At 40.6% G+C, this 19,927-nt stretch overlaps 1 protein-coding gene and 1 long non-coding RNA gene across 2 annotated transcripts in view; one reads left to right on the top strand and one right to left on the bottom strand.

Annotated features, from left to right (window-relative positions):
- LOC138038760 (spondin-1-like) overlaps positions 1-5,544 on the top strand; it is a 17,351-nt gene extending 11,807 nt beyond the window's left edge. The window contains exon 2 of the mRNA XM_068884805.1: positions 3,468-5,544. Within this exon, the coding sequence (XP_068740906.1) occupies positions 3,468-3,601 (134 nt within the window). The 3' untranslated portion in view covers positions 3,602-5,544. The remainder of the gene's footprint in view (positions 1-3,467) is intronic.
- Positions 5,545-7,045: 1,501 nt separating this feature from the next.
- LOC138038801 (uncharacterized) lies at positions 7,046-18,162 on the bottom strand. Its single transcript, XR_011130304.1, has 2 exons — positions 18,022-18,162; positions 7,046-7,764 (listed from the first exon to the last, which is right to left on the bottom strand). It is a non-coding gene; the product is annotated as an uncharacterized lncRNA (long non-coding RNA).
- Between the last annotated feature and the right edge of the window lie 1,765 nt (positions 18,163-19,927).

The raw sequence follows: 19,927 nt of genomic DNA on the forward strand, positions 1-19,927 counted from the left end.
ACATGTTATATCTTGACGACTGCAGAACAGCCGAGTTTTGCTCTGTGAGTATTTTTACTCCCTCGTTTGACTTAAAATCAAATTACTCAAAATAAAGAGTTAATTTACTCGGTGTGTTTAGTGAAAAAAATTACACAAAGTTTTGCGCAATGAGAGAAAAACACTTACTCAATCAGTGAGTAAGTATTTACTCACATGTTTGAGTAAATCTAAGTTATACCTAGTTTACTCAAAATATTGAGTTACTTCAACTCACTATGTTGAGTAAAAATATAACTCATGATGTGAGTAATCTAACTCAAGATATTGTGTAAAACGGTTACTTTACTCATAAAGTGAGTCAACTTTATTCATTATCAAAAATGCTTTTTTTGCTGTGCATGGAGCGCTTGTACGACTACGTGCGGCGTCTCTGGAATTCAATCCAGCGAAAGACACCGCATAATATTCGAAACATGTGGAAGAACCTGTACGTCTACTCTTCAGAAAACACGACAATGCCAGGCGATAAGCTGTTTGAACGGAGGAACAGTACAAGCACGAACATGCGCCTGCAAGGAAGGTTTTTACGGCGATTGTTGTGAAAGAGGTAAGTACATTGTCGCTAGAAGAAGCAAACTTGGAAAACATACAAATCAAAGTAGCTTAGGAGTGTACTAGCATGGGTCAGGGTTAGAGCCGAAAGTAAACATTGCGTTTGTGAAAAAAGATTTTAACTTACAAATGCTTTACTAAATTTAATTTATTGATTACTGATGGATACTTCACGGCAATAAAAAAGCAGTTGGAATATAGATAATAGTATATCCTTCGCGATATGGCCTACCAAAAAAACCAAATTAGGCTACTTTCATGTCATTTCTCTATTCAATTAATTCAGTGTAAGAGCACGTAGTCAATGAATTTAACACCACGTCATTTCTGGGCTATTTTCTCTTCTTAAATAATGTCCCACCCGCTGAACAGTGCGAACTATACGTTATGTTCAAACCACTTTTAAACTTGACTGACTGTTCAATTTTCGTCCCAGTTCTGCCTTCTTTTAGGGAAATGGAAATTTGGCCATGTTAATCACTCTTATTCGCAGTAGTGGGGATTGAATTATGAAGGGCGCAGCTCAAAGAAATCGAGGCGAAAGCGTATGTAATAACGGCTCTTGCAGCCGCACTCAAAACGGTCCATAATTGATCACGGAGCACAGCACAACTGCCAGTCTTCATTAGACATGCAGGAGTTGATTTTGCGGAGGGAGGAAATTTTCAACATGGGGCGCCTGAGAAATTCACTCGAGCTAGGTCCAGATCGACTGAAACTTGTTCCACATCGGATTACAGAGGTGGGAAGCACGGATGATGACCACTATGCAAAACTGACTCACCGAAGCGAGACAGCACGGCATATTCTCATACATTCATCCCCAACCCTAACGCATACATTAATCCAGATATCAACCCTCGTCGAACAGGGCCCGGTTGTTCGAAACCCGATTAACTTAATCCAGGATTAGCATAAACCTTGGTTTAATTTTTTCAACTTTTAAAGTGCAAGTTTCTTTTGGTTATTTTTGGTTTTCAAGATTGACTTCCTCTAATGTAAAATTTTGCCAAGTATCAACAACATTTGGGAGTGGAGAAATAAACTCCTCGGTAATTTTTTAATCTGGGATTAGCGTTAATCGCCTTTCGATCAACCGGGCCCTGGACTACAACTTTGAAACACCTCCAGGAGTTTCTGCAAAGAGAACACTGTGCAAACATAACTTATGAAAGAAAATTACTGGTTACGTGATGAACTCCGTGTGATCGACGAGCCACTCAAGATTACTTTGTGAAAGTCTAGAAAAAGAAACGAATTTCGCAGTCACTGACAGCCATCACGGAAGGGCACGACAACCGCTAAATCCCAACGTGCCTGTCACTGTTACGTTTTTCTTATTTTACTGTTTACTTTTTTTTTTACCACAATTGCTTGTAATCTCGCAATCTGATTGGCTAATTTGCGGTTGTCGATTTAACAACCACATTTTGATTCTTACCACATTGATTCTTACCACATTTTGACGTCATCTGTAATCTATTACTGAACTGACGCACGGCAACATGGAATCTATCTGTTTTATATAATAAAGAATTAAACTTTATTCGCATAAAAGCTGATGGTGACGTCAATCGTGCGTCTGTCCTCTAATAGATCATAGGCAAGAACCAATCAAAATCCGTGAATAACTTGGGTTATTATATAAAAGAGTCTAGACAACGCTGCTCGCGTCATGCTCGCGTCAATTTGACATGCAATGCAATAACCAATCAGTAACGCTTATTATGGGAAGTAAACCAATCATATTGCGAGAGTTATGGACAACGCTTGCTCTTTCTTTGTGTCATGATTTTGGTCACGCTCTGAAATAAACATTTACTTTGGCGTTGAATATTGCGGTAAAAAACAAATTGAAAGTAGTTCAACGTTGTCTGTACTCTTATCGACAACGATATTTGTCCTCACAGAGGGGGGTGAATAGGTTCACGAATCGGAGGATTTGGCTAAAAAACTGCTCCGATGTTGGATTTTGGGGACACATTTTGCGGATAGGCGGTTTTTGAACTCTCAGTGGATCACGGATGTCTTTAATATTTCAGCGTGGACTGTGGATTTTGTTTGTTATGAAGTACGAATCGCGTAAATTAACTTGGTGATTGGTTTCAATTTTTTTCTGCTTGACGTTAGAAATAGACTAGATTACAGCGGTTATCAGTAACTAGCGCCCCTCAACGACATTTTTTCATATTAGAAAATGAAGTTTAGGTGGACTTCAATCTAATGTTTTTATGACGAATTCATGGAGTATCGTCATGGAAACATTTCGGAAAAAAAGCCGTTGAGGGGCGCGTCTAACTGTAATCGGACTCCACTGAGAAAACTCTAGGTCAGTCCCAGGATTTCGGCTTCCGGTCAGACAATGCTGACGGATGAGGTGGCTGAATATGACTGTAGCTCTGATGAGGAGGATACGGAAACTGACGTTTCAGAACTCGACAGAGGGTCCATGTTCTTGTTAGGAACGACTTCGTGATTTGGGCGCCAAGGGCGGATAAACTGTAGGCTAATTTCATGACAGGTGTTTCTTTCACGTCAGTTAAGTTACTGAATGTTCTTTGGTGCTCACTTCTCTAACAGTACTTCGGGTTCGGATTTTTGCAAAAATATCTGCGGATTGGCGGATTTTGCGAAAAATTAGCACAGATCGACGGCTTTGCTGATCCCTATTCATCCCCCTCCTCACAGTGGTCAAAATTTGTTGTGGACTCACTCGGCGTCCACAACATTATTTTTTGACCACTGTGATGGGTGGTCACAGTGGTCAAAAAAAATGTCCAGTGTAAGACAAATATTGTTGTCTATAAGAGTACGTACAGACAACGCCGAACCACTTTCGATTTGTTAAATGTATTTCTTTATTTATTTTGCAGGGAACGGAAACACACATTCGGGATACACTGCCTGGGAAATCATTGGTGGTATCTTTTTGATCGCGCTCGTGGACGTCATTAGATGTTATTTCTGTCCTGATTGGCGCTTTCGTCTTGGGAAGTTACAGTTGTAGCCTGACCAAAATTATTAACTCGGTAATATCAGTGGCACCTTTTTTCACTTAAGTCAGTTATGCACAACTTACGCTATAGACATATTTCTACCACAAAATGGAAAATACAACTAATCACAACTTAGAAAAGCCATTGTAGAATTCCACTGACCTTCCCGTCGTGCACCTCGTTATGTTAGCCGCTGTATTTTGTAGGGCGGGATATTAAATAATTTTGCATTACTTTCTCGCGGTATATACTGAAACATCCCCAGCCACTTTTACACTGCGATCCGGGTATCGTATGCGCAGTGAAGCTGTTTGAGGAGTGCAAAGTTAAGAAACGTTAAGATTAGAAGCAATGTCCCATATAAATAATGTGCCAATACAGGAATTGTTACTTGTTGATTTCATACTGAATATGTACCAAACTTGGAAAAATGCATTTTTATGACATCTTGAAGGCACGTCACTTTTCTGGTTAGAGAAAAGAGGTCATGGGAAAAGCTGGAAACTTACGCAATTTAATGTTTTAATGTTTCATATTTAAATATACTTTGCATCGAAGAAGTGGCCATAAAGTGAGACTTTCAACTTCTTGAGCTCCAGATTGTGATGCATGTCAAATTAGCAGCAATGATAGCAGGGCTAATGATAACTGAATGCTAAGAACAAAATTTTAAAATGAAATTTTCGTGAGACTGTTCAGTGGACTCGACCCGACTAAGTGATCTTAGTAATCGACAGTTATTTTTAGCTCATCAGCCTTTAGGCTATTTACTTTATCTTTCTTCCGATTGCCAATGATTATTTCTTTTGTCAGATGCATAATAATAGTCAAAAATCACTATCAAACCGCTTAGAAAGAATGGAATATTTAGTGAGCCAAACCCACTTGAGCCAAATCCACTTGATTCGCTAAGAACAACTTCATTGATCGCACGGTTGTCAAATTTCTGTCAACCTCTCGATATTGAGAAGAGTATCTAGGAGCAGGCAATGGCCTATTTTATTCTGAAATATCCCTCAACTCAACTGCTTATTTCATCACCCGTTCAATGACCAACTCATTGCAAAACTGGTCATCAGTTTCACACTTACATGAAATAATAAAAGAGCTCTTCATCAAAAAAGTGCAGTCTCGCCCCTTTTCCACTAGCCACCACTAACTCCCAGTTGAGTTGGGACAATGCAAAAACGTAGCTCCTGATAACTCGGAGGCGTGGCTTAATGGGAATTTGGAGCCGAAAACGTAAACTACTCGGAATGTTCTGCATTAATTCTTAAAGGTGTTTTCCTCGTTGATTTAGTGTAAAGACGTCACTTATTTGTAAATCTCCAATTTTAAAACACCAGCATGAATTTTAGCCAATGGAAACTTTATCATCTCCCTGAACAACCACACAAACATTGTGTCATTCAGTCAGGTTGTTTGAAGACAAAAAGACATGAACACCCTGTACATTCTATAGTTACAGGAAAACATGGGACACCCAGATCGTATATGATTACTGATGAAACTGGTAGAGAGTATCGTAGAAATAGACGTCATGTTCATCTTACTCAGGAAGCACCTGTTACTATATTAAATGATGATCTCATTGATGTCACAGCCTGTGTAAATCCAGTGTAAACTCTCCATGTGTAACAAGAGAATCAGATGCTAACCTGGAACCAGACCCACCCGATACTGATTCCTCGTCGGCCCCGCGTCGCTCCACTCGGGTTAGATCTGTTCCGGTTTGGCATAAGGATTATGTCATGTAAAAGACTTGTATTTTAGAATCATCCACAGTTGAGTTGTTGACTTCTTGTTCCAATTTTCACTTGTATTAGCACATCTCATTAAGACAGCCAAATAGCTTAAGAAGGGGGTTGTTATGATAAGTTGGTTGTAAGTCACGTGATCTTGAGGATCACGTGTAGTGGAAAAGTACTAATAAAGCTCTTGAAGTTGAAACCTACAGACGTGTTTTCTTTCGTACTCATAACAATGTCAATATATATATGAAGTTTGAAGGTACCAAGGATGGACAACCCCTGGATGACATTTTCGTTGAGAGAAAAACTTTTTATGCCCTGAACGGGATTTGAACCCACGTCCCCCTGATTACCGGTTGGGTGCGATCACCACTACACTATGAGAGCAACCATGCTGGCTACGTGGCCAATTTAGATAGCGAATGGGAATTACGTGGTCATCCCGGGCCCATGTTTTTCCCCAACTAGATGACGCTGGATCAACCAGGCGGACGAGAGAGAAGAGGACAATTTGTATACAACTTAAAAGGGTCTCTCGAGCCTCTGGAGCCTTTCGAGCATGCCCCCGGACCCTCCTACACGCTAGCGCCTCCGGCGCGCCTTTGGTCCGTCTCCTCCTTACGTGCCTGCAAAGTAGCACTTCGTGCATCTCTATTTCAAAATTTTCTGGGCGAGCATTTACCCAGACTTACGTAACGACTTAGCCCCCCAGTCGAAAATTTCTAGCTACGACCGTTGTTCTTCCAAGACAGAGAACTATCCATTCATGTATCGCTAACAAGATCCATTTGTCGGTGATGTCTCCAACTTGATTTCCTTCAAAAATATATTTATCAATCAAGACGAGCGAATCGGTTGTGAAAAGTTTCAAAGGTAATATCAGTGAAGTTTAAATTGTCTGCCCAACACTCCAGAAAGAGGGGGGGGGGGGGGGGGGTGGCAACTGCCTCTCTTGCCCCTCCGCTAACTACGGCTATGAACATTGATTATATTTCGACGAAAATAAGCAAAGGAATCGGCATTATTGTTAGGCTTAGGCATCTGGTGCCGTTTACTATACTTTTAAATATTTACCCCTCGCTAATTGAACCCTATATTCCTTATTATGGTCTCGTTGCTTGGGGTCAAGCCGCAAATACTTACCAAAACAAAATTGTCATTTTACAAAAGCGGGTTCTTCGCGTAATTCAATTTTCTGACTACAAATCTCACACTGTTCCTCTTTTTGTTAGTTCCCAAATCTTACCAGTAAAACTGGTTGCCTCTTACATTATGTTGCTAATCAGCGTACTCCACCCAATATTTCTTACCTTTCTTATCACCGCGCACCGGTGGCTCAGTTGGTTGAGCACCGGGCTGTCACGCGGGAGGTCGTGAGTTCAACTCCGGCCGGACCAAAACTCAGGGTCTTTAAATAACTGAGGAGAAAGTGCTGCCTTTGTAATTACATCTGCAAATGGTTAGACTCTCTAGTCTTCTCGGATAAGGACGATAAGCCGGAGGTCCCGTCTCACAACCCTTCAATGTACATAATCCTGTGGGACGTAAAAGAACCCACACACTTGTCGCAAAGAGTAGGGCATGTAGTTCCCGGTGTTGTGGTCTGTCTTCCGTGATGTATCATGGTTGGGAGGGTAAATGCTCGGAGAAATTAGCTACACCAAACTACTCTAAAAATCCGAGGGTAAATAAAGATAAATGATATGATATGATATGATCTATTTATTCGCTCCGAAAAAATTCACCCCTACCCCACCCCACGATTCTCACAAGCTGGGAACCTCCATATTAAAATGTCGAGAACAAATCAGCAGCAATTTTCTGTTTCTAGAATTGGTCCTAAAATATGGAATGGCAGCCTTTCTGAACTTCGTGAGCTTGGGATAGCACCCTTCAAACGTAAATTACATGATTTGCTTCTACAGATTCCTAAAACTGAGATGAATGTTGAAATGCGCTACGTTGATCTTTCTAAGCACATGCGTTTACTAAGTAGTTCCCACTAAGTCTTAAATTTTAAGGTTTTTTTTATTTTTCTTTAATGTTGTTATTAATAGTTTTTATTCCAGTTCTCCTTTTTTTTTCTGTTCGTTTGTTTTTGAGAATAAGTTATCAAGATGAGACAGACAATGACTGGCTAACGCTCTTGGCCGTGTATGGTGGAGGAGGAGCACTAGGTGTTACAAAACTTGGTGGGTATTCTGTGGCCCTCTTCTGGGGAGGGGAAGGAGGCGTCCGTGTGGGTTCGACCCGATTGGGTTTAGGTCGTTTAGGTTGATTCAGTAGACGGTAGAGGAAATACAACAGAATGCAAACGCCCACAAGTCCGCAAGAACCTCCCAACGAGACCTTCAGGACCACGCCGGAATTAGTTGCAGCCCAGTGATCAAGTTCATAATCAGTTTGTCCAGTACGGTCGCATCCTAGAAAAAAAGAGCAAATGTTAGGCCCTAATACATTTGGCTCCCTCCCACTAACTGGAAAATCTCAGGTAGATTAACAGAGGGCAGTTTGGCACGACTGAGGTAGGTACTTGTTGTATGAGGACTCTGTAGCCCATAAAGACTGTATAATATATTGGCACATCATGTTCTTGTCATGTTTCAATACATGATTAGTCTCGGTACAAGGGCGCTGAACATGCATGCCGATGCTTCGAGTTTAAGTCATGCAACTAGACCCCAGTGGTCCCGTATGCGATACCCCGCGCTTTGCTTTAAAGCCAACCGGTTGCCCCGCCGGTGAGACGCTGTCATGGTTAAGGCAGTTACTTTCCACAACCACAAGCGCCTAAACAAGAAGCAGCCTTAAAAATAGTCCCGTCTAAAACAGATAGGTTCTCCGCTGTTCGGGTAATACACGGATCAGCGCGAAGCCACAATGCTCAACTCGGATTACAGGCGATTAAAAGGCCCTAAAACCTAAACAAAACGCATGGTCGGTAACAAAGGGCAATACCTACGGCTTATCACAGAAGGAAACATCCAGGGAAAACAAAATTACAGATAAAAGCATTAAAATTGAAACACGTACGCCCGTAGCATGCCGGGATGAGCATGGATAAGAACTGCCCTACCTAACTTTTCCGCCAGAAGCAATTTGGTTTCCTCTCGATTTGTTCCCCACATTTAGTTCATTTTACCCTCAATTCACGACCCCAACCTCCATTCATCTTTAAGCAGATGAGTCAATTAGATCCTATATCTATTGCTCTTCCCTCTTTAACTCAGAAGTCGTGATAGGCCGTAATGTATCGTCGTATTTCTGGTTGCAGTTGTTCAGAAGGAGGTTTGTGTTATTCATCGGATCAATCAATGTGTCTCGGTAGGAGCCCATAAACAGGAGCCTACTACTTCAATACTACGTGTATGTAACGACATTTAAAAATATCAAGCGGTAGGTTGTACGAATGACCATTCTCAATCCCAGGGGTAATAGTATGATGTCATCCAAGACTTGCGATTAGCTGGAAAGGCTTGGTTTCGCGGGAAAATAATTCTAAAAATAACTGGGTCTGTAAAAGCACCGTTCTACAAATACCATGAAGTGGTTCGCTCCTAGACATGAGCCCCTGCTCTCGGATTTATCCTCCAATCGAATTGAATCCTTTGCAGCCGTCTTGAGGATATCACGCAACGCTCCCCACAAGGAGTCTCCCCTTTCCGTGGACCTAAATGACTACTTGTAGGGAGACTAACACTTGAATAACTGGGGCACAAACACTGGCTTACACTGAATACGCCATTTTTGCATTCTCATGGTCGGGTTGGATCGAGCATAAAATGGAGGCATCATGCACTGCATCACTCGCATCCAAAAATACATACAATCAACGTCACAAAGTGTCCCCAAGACTCCAGTCCTCAAGTGAAGATAAAAAGCGGCATTTACCCACACACCTTATCTCTGGGATAGGGGTAGCAAATGTTTAGACTTAAAGGGACACTGGTGTTGGATGTAAAAATCTGACTTGCATCTAGATCCAATTGCGTGTGGCATTTCTGGAAGGAAGTCAGTGAAGTATCTGCTGTTACGTAGCATTAAGGATAAAATTCACCTTCATGTGCGCTGACTTTCACGTTGTGTATTTTGAAGCCGGAGTACGGCAAGGAAGTGTTGTGAGATGTAAAACGCACTTGCAAAGTCTTGTTTTTTGCTCATTAAACCTTCTTTTTTACCGACCCTCAAGAAGCCGTGCCAACCACTTTGATCATTCGTTCTACCGACTACGTAGGATTTCGTTACAAAGACTGACTCATGATCAATTGACATAAAGCTGGGATTCTCTGTACAGCTACACTGACAGGATCCTTCTATATTTGTTAATCTTTTTCACAAATTACCTTTTGAGTTGTAGAATTTGCAATATGCATCGTTGAAAAGACCTTCACGTCCCTTCGGAAAACACAGATTGTAGCTTCCGTTTGAAGCAACGTAACGTGGTTGTTTATTGCTGCGACATCCATCTTGAAAATAACGAGTTTGAAACCGCCTCCCAGTAGACAACAAAGCACTGCCGGTCCATCTTGAATCGCAAGATGCATGTGTGTATGCAAAGGATCTCAAAATTACAAAAACAACCGAGAGAAAATACATTGTTTTTTACAAAAACACTTTCATCTCGGGTATCCGATTTTCAGGGGAGGGGTGGTGCTATTATTTTCAAATTTTAATTTCTGATAACAGCAGATTAGTCATATGACAATGACCTCTTAAGTTTGACAGTCATCAATCATTTTCTTTAGCGGTCACAGGAGGAGATACCGTAAGTTGAGTACGTGACCCACTAACAACGAAAGATAGCTTTGTTTGTCTTTCCAAGAAAAGAAGGAAGGTGAAGTCTTTTCTCAAATAATAATTGTGAACTTTACGTAAGGAAAAACTGTCAAAAAGATCACAGTTTGATATCTTTCTTTTAAAAGTTTCTACACTTTGCCAGAATTTAACTTCCTGTTTGCTGGAAGTACTTTCCCATTGCTAGACGTGTGATACATTCTTATATTAAGTTCATCGTAAAAACTGAAGTGTCCAGTCCACTGAGTTTCTTAAATAACTTAACAGTTCTTTCCTCTCTACTAGTTTAAACGTTACGTATGACCCTAGCAGCTCTCTTTTGTCATACGAAAACTCTAGCTTTTGATGTTCATACCCCAGACTAACCCATACATACATGAATATAGGCTCGATGGCTGCAATGAAAATAACCCTTTCATAAACTGCAACTAATGTGTCATAGATCGTAGGACAGCTATGCGTTTAGCACGTTTCTTACAAATATAATCAATTTGTCCATTAAATGAAAGGTTTTTCAAGATCAATTGAAATAAACTCCAAGTAATTTATGGACAGTAGTCTCATCTAAAATGTATCCTTTGCATGTTTTTTTTAAAGTTTCTGTTGGCATCAGGTTTAAGCGTTGAAGTTAATATAGAACCCTTCACGAATATAGATTTGGTTTCATCAGTATTCAACTATTTACCATCTCATATCCAACGTGCGCTCATGGAATAATTGTTAAATATTCTTGTGGCATTTTTATTGACCTAAAAAAGGACTTTGACATGTGGATCACAGTGTATTGTTACACAAGCTGCACCATTATCGAATTAGAGGAATAATCAATAACTGGTTCTCGTCCTATTTGTCAAGGAGAACACAATCAACGCAAATTGGTTCTTCTGTTTCTATTAAATAAAGAATAATCTGCGGTGTTCCTCAAGGCTCTGTACTTGGACCTCTTCTTTTCTTAACCTATGTAAATGACATGTATCGCTCATCTAATAAATTTGAATTCTATTTATTTGCCGATGACACAAACTTGTTACTAGCAGAAAAAGACCTAAACAATCTCGAGATCATTGTTCATGAGAAATTGTTTAAATTTTATGAGTGACTAAATTCAAACAAACTATTTCTCAATACGGCTAAATCTAAATTTGTTAATTTCCATCCTTACCAACGCGAATTAGGCCACGAGGTCAACCTTAAAATATTTGATAACAATTCTAAACAATTAGCATCTCTCGAGCCTTAAACATGTGTAAAGTACCTTGGAGTTCTAATTGATAGTTCTCTCTCTCTCTCTTGAATTGAAAGCACCACATTGATTATATTTCGACGAAAATAAGCAAAGGAATTGGCATTATTGCTTGGCTTAGGCATGTGGTGCCGTTTACTATACTTTTAAATATTTACCTCTCGCTAATTGAACCCTATATTCCTTATTATGGTCTCGTTGCTTGGGGTCAAGCCGCAAATACTTAAGTAAACAAAATTGTCATTTTACAAAAGAGGGTTCTTCGCTTAATGCATTTTTCTGACTACAAATCTCACAATTTTTCTCTTTTCGTTAGTTCCGGAATCTTACCAGTAAAATTGGTTTGTTTTAAATTGGTTGCCTCTTTGGTACATGATGTTGCTAACCAGCGCGCCTATTGATTCGCTCCGCAAAGATTCACCCCTACCCCACACGATTCTCACAAGCTTGAAGCCTCCATATAAAAATGTCGAGAACAAATCAGCAGCTATTTTCCGTTTCAAGAACTGGTGCTAAAATATGGAATGGCATCCCTTCTGAACTGGAATCCTGGAAACTTAATTAACATCAATTGTTCCACCAGACTGAATGGACATCATCACCCAATGGCATTATGCACATTCAATGCTCGTTCGGTCAAAAACAAGAGCGCTGATATCGTGGACTATGTTTGCGATTGTAAAGCTGATCTTTTTGTTATTACGGAGACTTGGCTGGGTGCCAATGATGCGGCTGTACGGGCGGAATTGTGCCCTGACGGGTAAAGTTTATAGATCACCCCTGCTTTGGACGCCGTGGTGGTGGAACAGGACTAGTATATCGGAGTTCATTGGGCATTAAGAAAGTTGACGCGGGGGAAAGGGCTTCCTTTGAATTCTCCGAGTGGATTGTTACGTCACCATCTCTGTACAATCTTCGCCTTGTTATCATCTATCGTCCACCATACTCTGATGAACACAGAGTCACCACCAATACCTTCTTTACCGAGTTCTCGAATTATCTCGAATCCATCCTATTGTCCAAGGAGCAGCTACTGATAACCGGCGACTTTAATATCCATGTTGATATTGTTGATGATCCCGAGTCTCTCAAGCTATTAGATCTCTTGGAGTCTCTTGGTCTTCGGCAACACGTCAGCCAGCCTACCCATGTTCACGGACACACACTGGATCTCGTTATAACCCGATACTCCGATCAAATTTTCCAGGATCTACCACAAACTGATCGCTTTATTTCGGACCATGCTAAAAAATGGAATGGCATCCCTTCTGAACTGGAATCCTGGAAACTTAATTAACATCAATTGTTCAACCAGACTGAATGGACATCATCACCCAATGACATTATGCACATTCAATGCTCGTTCGGTTCAATGCTTCTTTGCAAGGTACTTCATGTTAAACCAGCTGTGACTACTAATGTGGTCACTTACAGGAAACTTCAATCAGTGGACATGGATTCACTCAAAAATGACTTAGCTGCCTCTGAATTATGTCAAAAACAACCTGAAGAATTATCTAATTTCGCCCCGGAGGGAGTTGACACGCTTTAACTATAACGCTACTTTGTCCAGAATGATCAATCGTCATGCGCCATTAAAGGAAAAGACTTTGAGGGCTAGGCTAAGGGTGCCTTGGTACAATGCTGATATAGATAACGCTAAACGCATACGAAGGAACGCTGAGCGAAGATGGAGAAAAACCAAATTGTTGTCAGATCTGATTATCTTTAAGTCTAAGAAAAACCATGTGACTTATCTCATGAATCAGGCTAGACAAGTGTTTTATACTAAGTTTATAGATGAGAATAGTGTTAATCAAGGAAGGCTATTTCGAGCCACCAAGAGACTTCTTGCGAGAACGGATGAGTTATCTTTTCCTGACTATCATGAAAAAACGGCCCTGGCTAGTGACATCAATGACTTTTTTCTACGTAAGATTACCAGAATCCGTGCAGACATTGATGCTACTGAAGTGGATGATACAGTACCCACTGAATCAGGAGTACGAGATCTTTGCACATGCTTATCTTTAAGTTCCTTCTGCCCTCTTACTGAAAGTGATGTAAGTGCTCTCATCAAGAAGTCCGCTAAGAAGTCTTGCCTAATGGACCCTATGCCAACATCACTGGTCGTCGGTTGTCTCGATGTGCTCCTTCCTGTAATCACGCCCATATTGAATTCCTCGCTCTCCTCAGGCTACTTCCCTGCTGAATGGAAGGAAGCCCTTGTGTGCCCTCTTTTAAAGAAGGCTGGCCTTGATCCGGTATTCAAAAACTTACGACCCGTGAGTAATCTTCAATTTCTATCAAAACTGACAGAACGTGCTGTATTTGACCAAACATACAATCGAATGATGGATCTTGGCCTATATCCTCTGTTTCAGTCTGCATATAGAAAAGGCCACAGTACCGAGACTGCACTCCTATAAAAGTCCAGAATGACATACTAATGAATATGAACCGCCAGCACGTGACACTTTTAGTTCTTTTAGATCTCAGTGCGGCTTTTGATACGGTAGACCACAAAATCTTACTTCATCTTCTACATTCGAGTCTTGGCATCACAGGAACGGCTTTGAAGTGGTTTGAGTCGTACCTTTCCTACCGATCACAACGCGTCTTTTCAGGAGGCTGTCTTTCTGACAGTATCAAGCTACCATATGGTGTGCCTCAGGGCTCATGTCTGGGACCTCTGCTATTTACCATCTATCCTAGCAAGTTATTTGAGGTGATAAAACATCATCTCCCTGTAGCACACGCATATGCTGACGATACACAGCTCTACTTGTCCTTTAATCCTAACACCTCATCAAGTCAATATGAAGCAATTAAAGGGATGGAACTCTGCATAAAGGCAATCAGAGCATGGATGATTAATGACAAGTTAAAGTTAAACGACAACAAAACTGAATTCTTAATAATCGGTACACGACAACAGCTTAGCAAAGTTCATATCGAGAAGTTATCAGTCGGTGATGTCAGCGTTGCTCCTGCTACTGTTGCAAGAAATCTTGGAACTTGGTTTGATACCAACCTCAGCTTAGTGACGCACATTGCTAAGACATGCAAGCCTGCTTTTTATCATTTACATAATATAAGACGTATTAGGAAATTTCTTACGATGAAGTCCACCAAGGTACTAGTGCATGCTTTCATAATGGGACGTATTGATTATTGTAACAGTCTTCTTTATGGTTTACCGGTCACTCACATCAATAAGCTGCAACGAGTGCAAAATGCTGCGGCTAGGCTGATTTGTTCAATTCCGCGCTTTAGCCACGTAACTCCCGTTTTATACTCTCTACATTGGTTACCAGTTCAATTCAGAATTGAAATTAAGATTTTAATAATAACTTTCAAGGCCATACACGGTCATGCACCTGAGTATATATGTAATCTTATTCATATTAAGAATCTTTCCACTTCCACATTCTGAACTTTTGTTAGCACCTCCGTCCACGAAAACTAAGAAAACACTCGGTGACACGGCTTTCACTGCTGCCGTGCCATCAATTTGGAATAAACTGCCGAGTGAAATACGGGAGGAGGAAAATTTTGAACGTTTTAAGTCTAAATTAAAGACATTTTTTATTTAGAGCAGCTTACCCTATGAAAAGCTCGTGATATATATATACATATATATATATATTTTGTCTTTTTATTATATCCAGAATTGTAAATAACTATTTTTTAACTTTTTTAACTTGTTTTTTAAACTTAGTTTTTACTTTTTTTTTTCTTTGTAAGGCGCATTTGATCATATTCACATGTTAATTTGCGCCTAAGAAATATTAAATATTATTATTACTATTATTATTAACTTCGTGAGCTTAGGAAAGCACCTTTCAAACGTAAATTACATGATTTGCTTCTACAGATTCCTGAAACTGAGGAGCTGAATGCTGAAATGCGCTACATTGATCTTTCTAAGCACATGCGTTTACTAAGTAGTCCCCGCTAAGTCTTAAATTTTAAGGTTTTTTATTTTTCTTTTTATGTTGTTATTAATAGCTTGTTTTCAAGTTCTCCTTTTTTTTCTGTTCGTTTTTTTTTTTTTTTAACCCAGCTAAACCCATTAAACATCCAGTCTAAAATTAACCCGCCTAGAATAGTTATGCCAATTGCGGGCTACTATGGTCTCTGTATTGGCCTTTAAAATAAAGTGCGTGTTGTTAGTGTTGTTTCTAGATAAGTTGCACAAAAAATTGAACAGTAAAACAGCGCCTAAAGCGTTCAAGACAAGACACGAAAGGTGGAGCTTTCAAGTCATACAGATAACAACATCAGTTGCTGAACGATTTTTGTATGCATACTACATGCTTGAATATCTCATACATTGTTCATGGTCCACAATGTTTTTGATTCGTTCACTCTAAGATCCACACAACGTACACAGCTTTAAAAAATAAAATTTAGTTATAAGTGGGTGGGCGTCCTGAATTAGCTTTGAACAGTTCAACCCTGGCTGCGAGAATAAGTTAACAAGGTGAGACAGCCAACGCCTGGCAAATGCACTCGGCCGCGTATGGTGGAGGAGGAGCACTAGCTATTACAATACTTGGTGGGTATTCTGTGGCCCTCCTCTGGCAGCGGTTACAGGTGTAAGGGGTGGGTTCGACCACATTGGGTTTAGGTTGTTTCAGCAGACGGTAGAGGAAATACAACAGAATGCAACCGCCCACAAGTCCGCAAGTACCTCCCAACGAGACCTTGAGGACAATGCCGGAATTAGTTGCAGCCCTGTGATCAAGTTCATCATCAGTTTGTCCAGCACAGTCGTATCCTAGAAAAAAGAGCAAATTTTACACCCTAATAGAATTGGCTCCCTCCCACTAACTGGAAAATCTCAGGTCGATTAACAGAGGGCAGACGGTTTGGCAGGAGGTAGGTACTTGTTGTATGAGGACTCTGTAGTCCATAAAGACTGTATAATATATATTGGTACATCATGTTCTTGTCATGTTTCAATACATGATTAGTCTCGGTACAAGGGCGCTGAACATGCATGCCGATGCTTCGAGTTTAAGTCATGCAACTAGACCCCCGTATGTGATACCCCGCGCTTTGCTTTAAAGCCAACCGGTTGCCCCGAGAGACGCTGTCATGGTTAAGGCAGTTACTTTCCACAACCACAAGCGCCTAAACAAGAAGCAGCCTTAAAAATAGTCCCGTCTAAAACAGATAAGTTCTCCGCTGTTCGGGTAATACACGGATCAGCGCGAAGCCACAATGCTCAACTCGGATTACAGGCGATTAAAAAGCCCTAAAACCTAAACAAAACGCATGGTCGGTAACAAAGGGCAATACCTACGGCTTATCACAGAAGGAAACATCCAGGGAAAACAAAATTACAGATAAAAGCATTAAAATTGAAACACGTACGCCCGTAGCATGCCGGGATGAGCATGGACAAGGACTGCCCTACCTCACTTTTCTGCCAGAAGCAATTTGGTTTCCTCTCGATTTGTTCCCCACATTTAGTTCATTTTACGCTCAATTCACGACCCCAACCTCTATTCATCTTTAAGCAGATGAGTCAGTTAGATCCTATATCTATTGCTCTTCCCTCTTTAACTCGGAAGTCGTTATACGCCGTAATGTATCGTCGTATTTCTGATTGCAGTTGTTCAGAAGGAGGTTTGTGCTATTCATCGGATCAATCAATATGTCTCGGTAGGAGCCCGTAAACAGGAGCCTACTACTTCAATACTACGTGTATGTAATGACATTTTAAAATATCAAGCGGTAGGTTGCACGAATGACCATTCTCAATCCCAGGCGTAATAGTATGATGTCATCCAAGACTTGTGATTAGCTGGAAAGGCTTGGTTTCGCGGGAAAATCATTCTAAAAATAACTGGGTCTGTAAAAGCACCGTTCCACAAATACCCTGAAGTGGTACGCTCCTAGACATGGGCCCCTGCTTTTGGGATGTTACCCTCCAATCGAATCGAATCCTTTGCAGCCGTCTTAGGGATGTCACGCAACGCTCCCCATAAGGAGTTTCCTCTTTCCGGGGACCTAAATGACTACTTGTAGGGAGACTAACACTTGAATAACTGGGGCACAAACACTGGCTTACACTGAATAAATTAGGTTGGATCGAGCATTAAATGGAGGCACCTCGTTACTGCATCACTTGCGTCCGGGAATACAGACAATCAACGTCACAAAGTGTCCCCAAGACTCCTGTCCTCAGGTGAAGATAAACAGCGGCAGTTACCCTTGCACAATATAAACCAAACCCTTAAACCTACCTTATCTCTGGGATAGGGGTGGCAAATGTTTAGACTTAAAGGGACACTGGTGTTCGATGCAAAAATTTGACTTGCACTTGAAGTATCTGCTGTTACGTAGCATTAAGAATGAAATTCACCTTCACGTGCGCTGACTTTCACGTTGTGTATTTTGAAGCCGGAGTACGGGAAAGAAATGTTGTGATATGTAAAACGCACCTGCAAAGTCTTGTTATTTGTTCATTAAACCTTCTTTTTCTGCGACCTTAAAGAAGCCGTTCCAACTACTTTGATTATTCGTTCTACCGACCACGTACTGGATTTCGATCAATGACTCACGATCAACTCATAAAGTTAGCTACACTGACAGGATCCTTCTATATTTGTTAATCTTTTTCACAAATTACCTTTTGAGTTGTGGAATTTGCAAGATGCAGCGTTGAAAAGACCTTCACGTCCTTTCGGAAAACACAGATTGTAGCTTCCGTTTGAAGCAACGTAACGTGGTTGTTTATGGCTGCCACATCCATCGTGAAAATAACGAGTTTGAAACCGCCTCCCAGTGATCAACAAAGCACTGTCGGTAGATCTTGAATAGCAAGATGAATGTGTGTATGCAAAGGATCCCAAAATTACAAAAACAACCGAGAGAAAATACATTGCTTTGCACAAAGACAACAATATGAAACCACTTTCATCTCACGTATGCGATTTTTCTTTAATCTCATTCAACAGGGGAGGGGTGGAGCAATGATTTTAGAATTTTAATTTCTGAATAACAGCAGATAAGTCATATGGGAATGACCTCTTGAGTGACAGTCCTCAATCATTTTCTTTAGTGGTTAATAACACAGGAAGAATTAAGTTTGTGACCCACTAACATCGAAAGATAGCTTTGTTTGTCTTTCCAAGAAAAGAAGGAAGGTGAAGTCTTTTCTCAGATAATTGATCGCCACAACTTGTGAACTTTCAAAAAGATCAAGAAGGTCACAGTCTGGTATCTTTCTTTTTAAAGTTTCTACACTTTGACAGAATTTAACTTCCCTGTTTTCTGGAAGTACTTTTCCATTGCTAGGCATTATACAGTAAGGGGCCCAGTTCTCGGCCACTTTTTGTTCAACGTTTATATTTTTTGCGCCACAAATGAATCTGAATAAAAAGCAATTGCTTCCAAAGGTAGCTTGATTCCTTGCCTTTCGTCCTGCCGAGTTTTGAGTTTACAGCTACTATATACTGTGAGCAAGTCGAGGTGACACGAAGGTAGGTGAATTTGGTTTCCACGAAAACGTGTTTGTTTACGACTACTCGTATTACATGGTCTAATTCAAGTTTATATTTTATCCGTTTAGGAGACCCAAATGAGCCAATTCTTGACATAAAGAACGTAGAGTGATAAAGCTTTCAGTTAAATATAAACTTTTCCTGGCCTGTTTTATTCTTTGACCTAAATTCACTCCTCAATATTTCCTTGGTACTTTTGCGTATTTGCCTATTCTCGGCCACCCTGCTCGCCGTCGACAACACTAAAAAGCGCTCATAGTTTTGTATGGAGTTTTCTTGTCAAATCATTTGTAAAAGTAAAGCTGTAATGGGATGGCATTTTCTGACAATAGATATATATGAATTAAAACTATGACTCCTGACTTACCGGACCCCGTTTTGAAATACCCAAGGCAACTCTTTTTTAGCCTCGCTTGCCATGGAGCAATTAGGAAAAAAAATAGGTGTGCAAAAACCTTCCTTTTCTAACATGAAACAAAGCTCGTTAAGGATACTTTGTGGGCGAAATATTAAACACAAGCCTTATTGGTGACTTAACAACAAAAATTGGTGATAAAGCGTTGTTTGTTATGAGGACTCGAGCGCACTCTTTTGTGGCCGAGAACTGGGCCGCGTTGGCCGATAACTGGGCCCACGAACGACGTGTCCATTTTCGTTATTACTCAGGAGAAAACAGCGTTGAGCAGTCGATAGCTTTACATGTGTAAACTGAATGCTGAAGCTAGTTGTCTTTGAAATTTCAAGTCCTTACGGGTCCTTACGGCTATTCCAAGGTAACAAATACAAGTTTACGTTTTTTGTGGCCGAGAACTGGGCCCCATACTGTACTCTTTACGAATTAAATCGGATGCGCGCCCAGATAACTAAACTACTGTAGCTTGACTGCACAATTTCCAAGAAAGACAACACCAAGGATTAACTCTTCAAGCAGGAATCGTTTCAGTTTTAAGTTTCTGCGCTTTATCAGATCAAGTGAGTTACCTGATTGCTGATTTTCCTGATTGACATGCGATGACAATTATTACACACGAG

Source organism: Montipora capricornis, chromosome 1 (genome assembly GCF_036669925.1).
Source record: "Montipora capricornis isolate CH-2021 chromosome 1, ASM3666992v2, whole genome shotgun sequence".
Taxonomy (NCBI): domain Eukaryota; kingdom Metazoa; phylum Cnidaria; class Anthozoa; order Scleractinia; family Acroporidae; genus Montipora; species Montipora capricornis.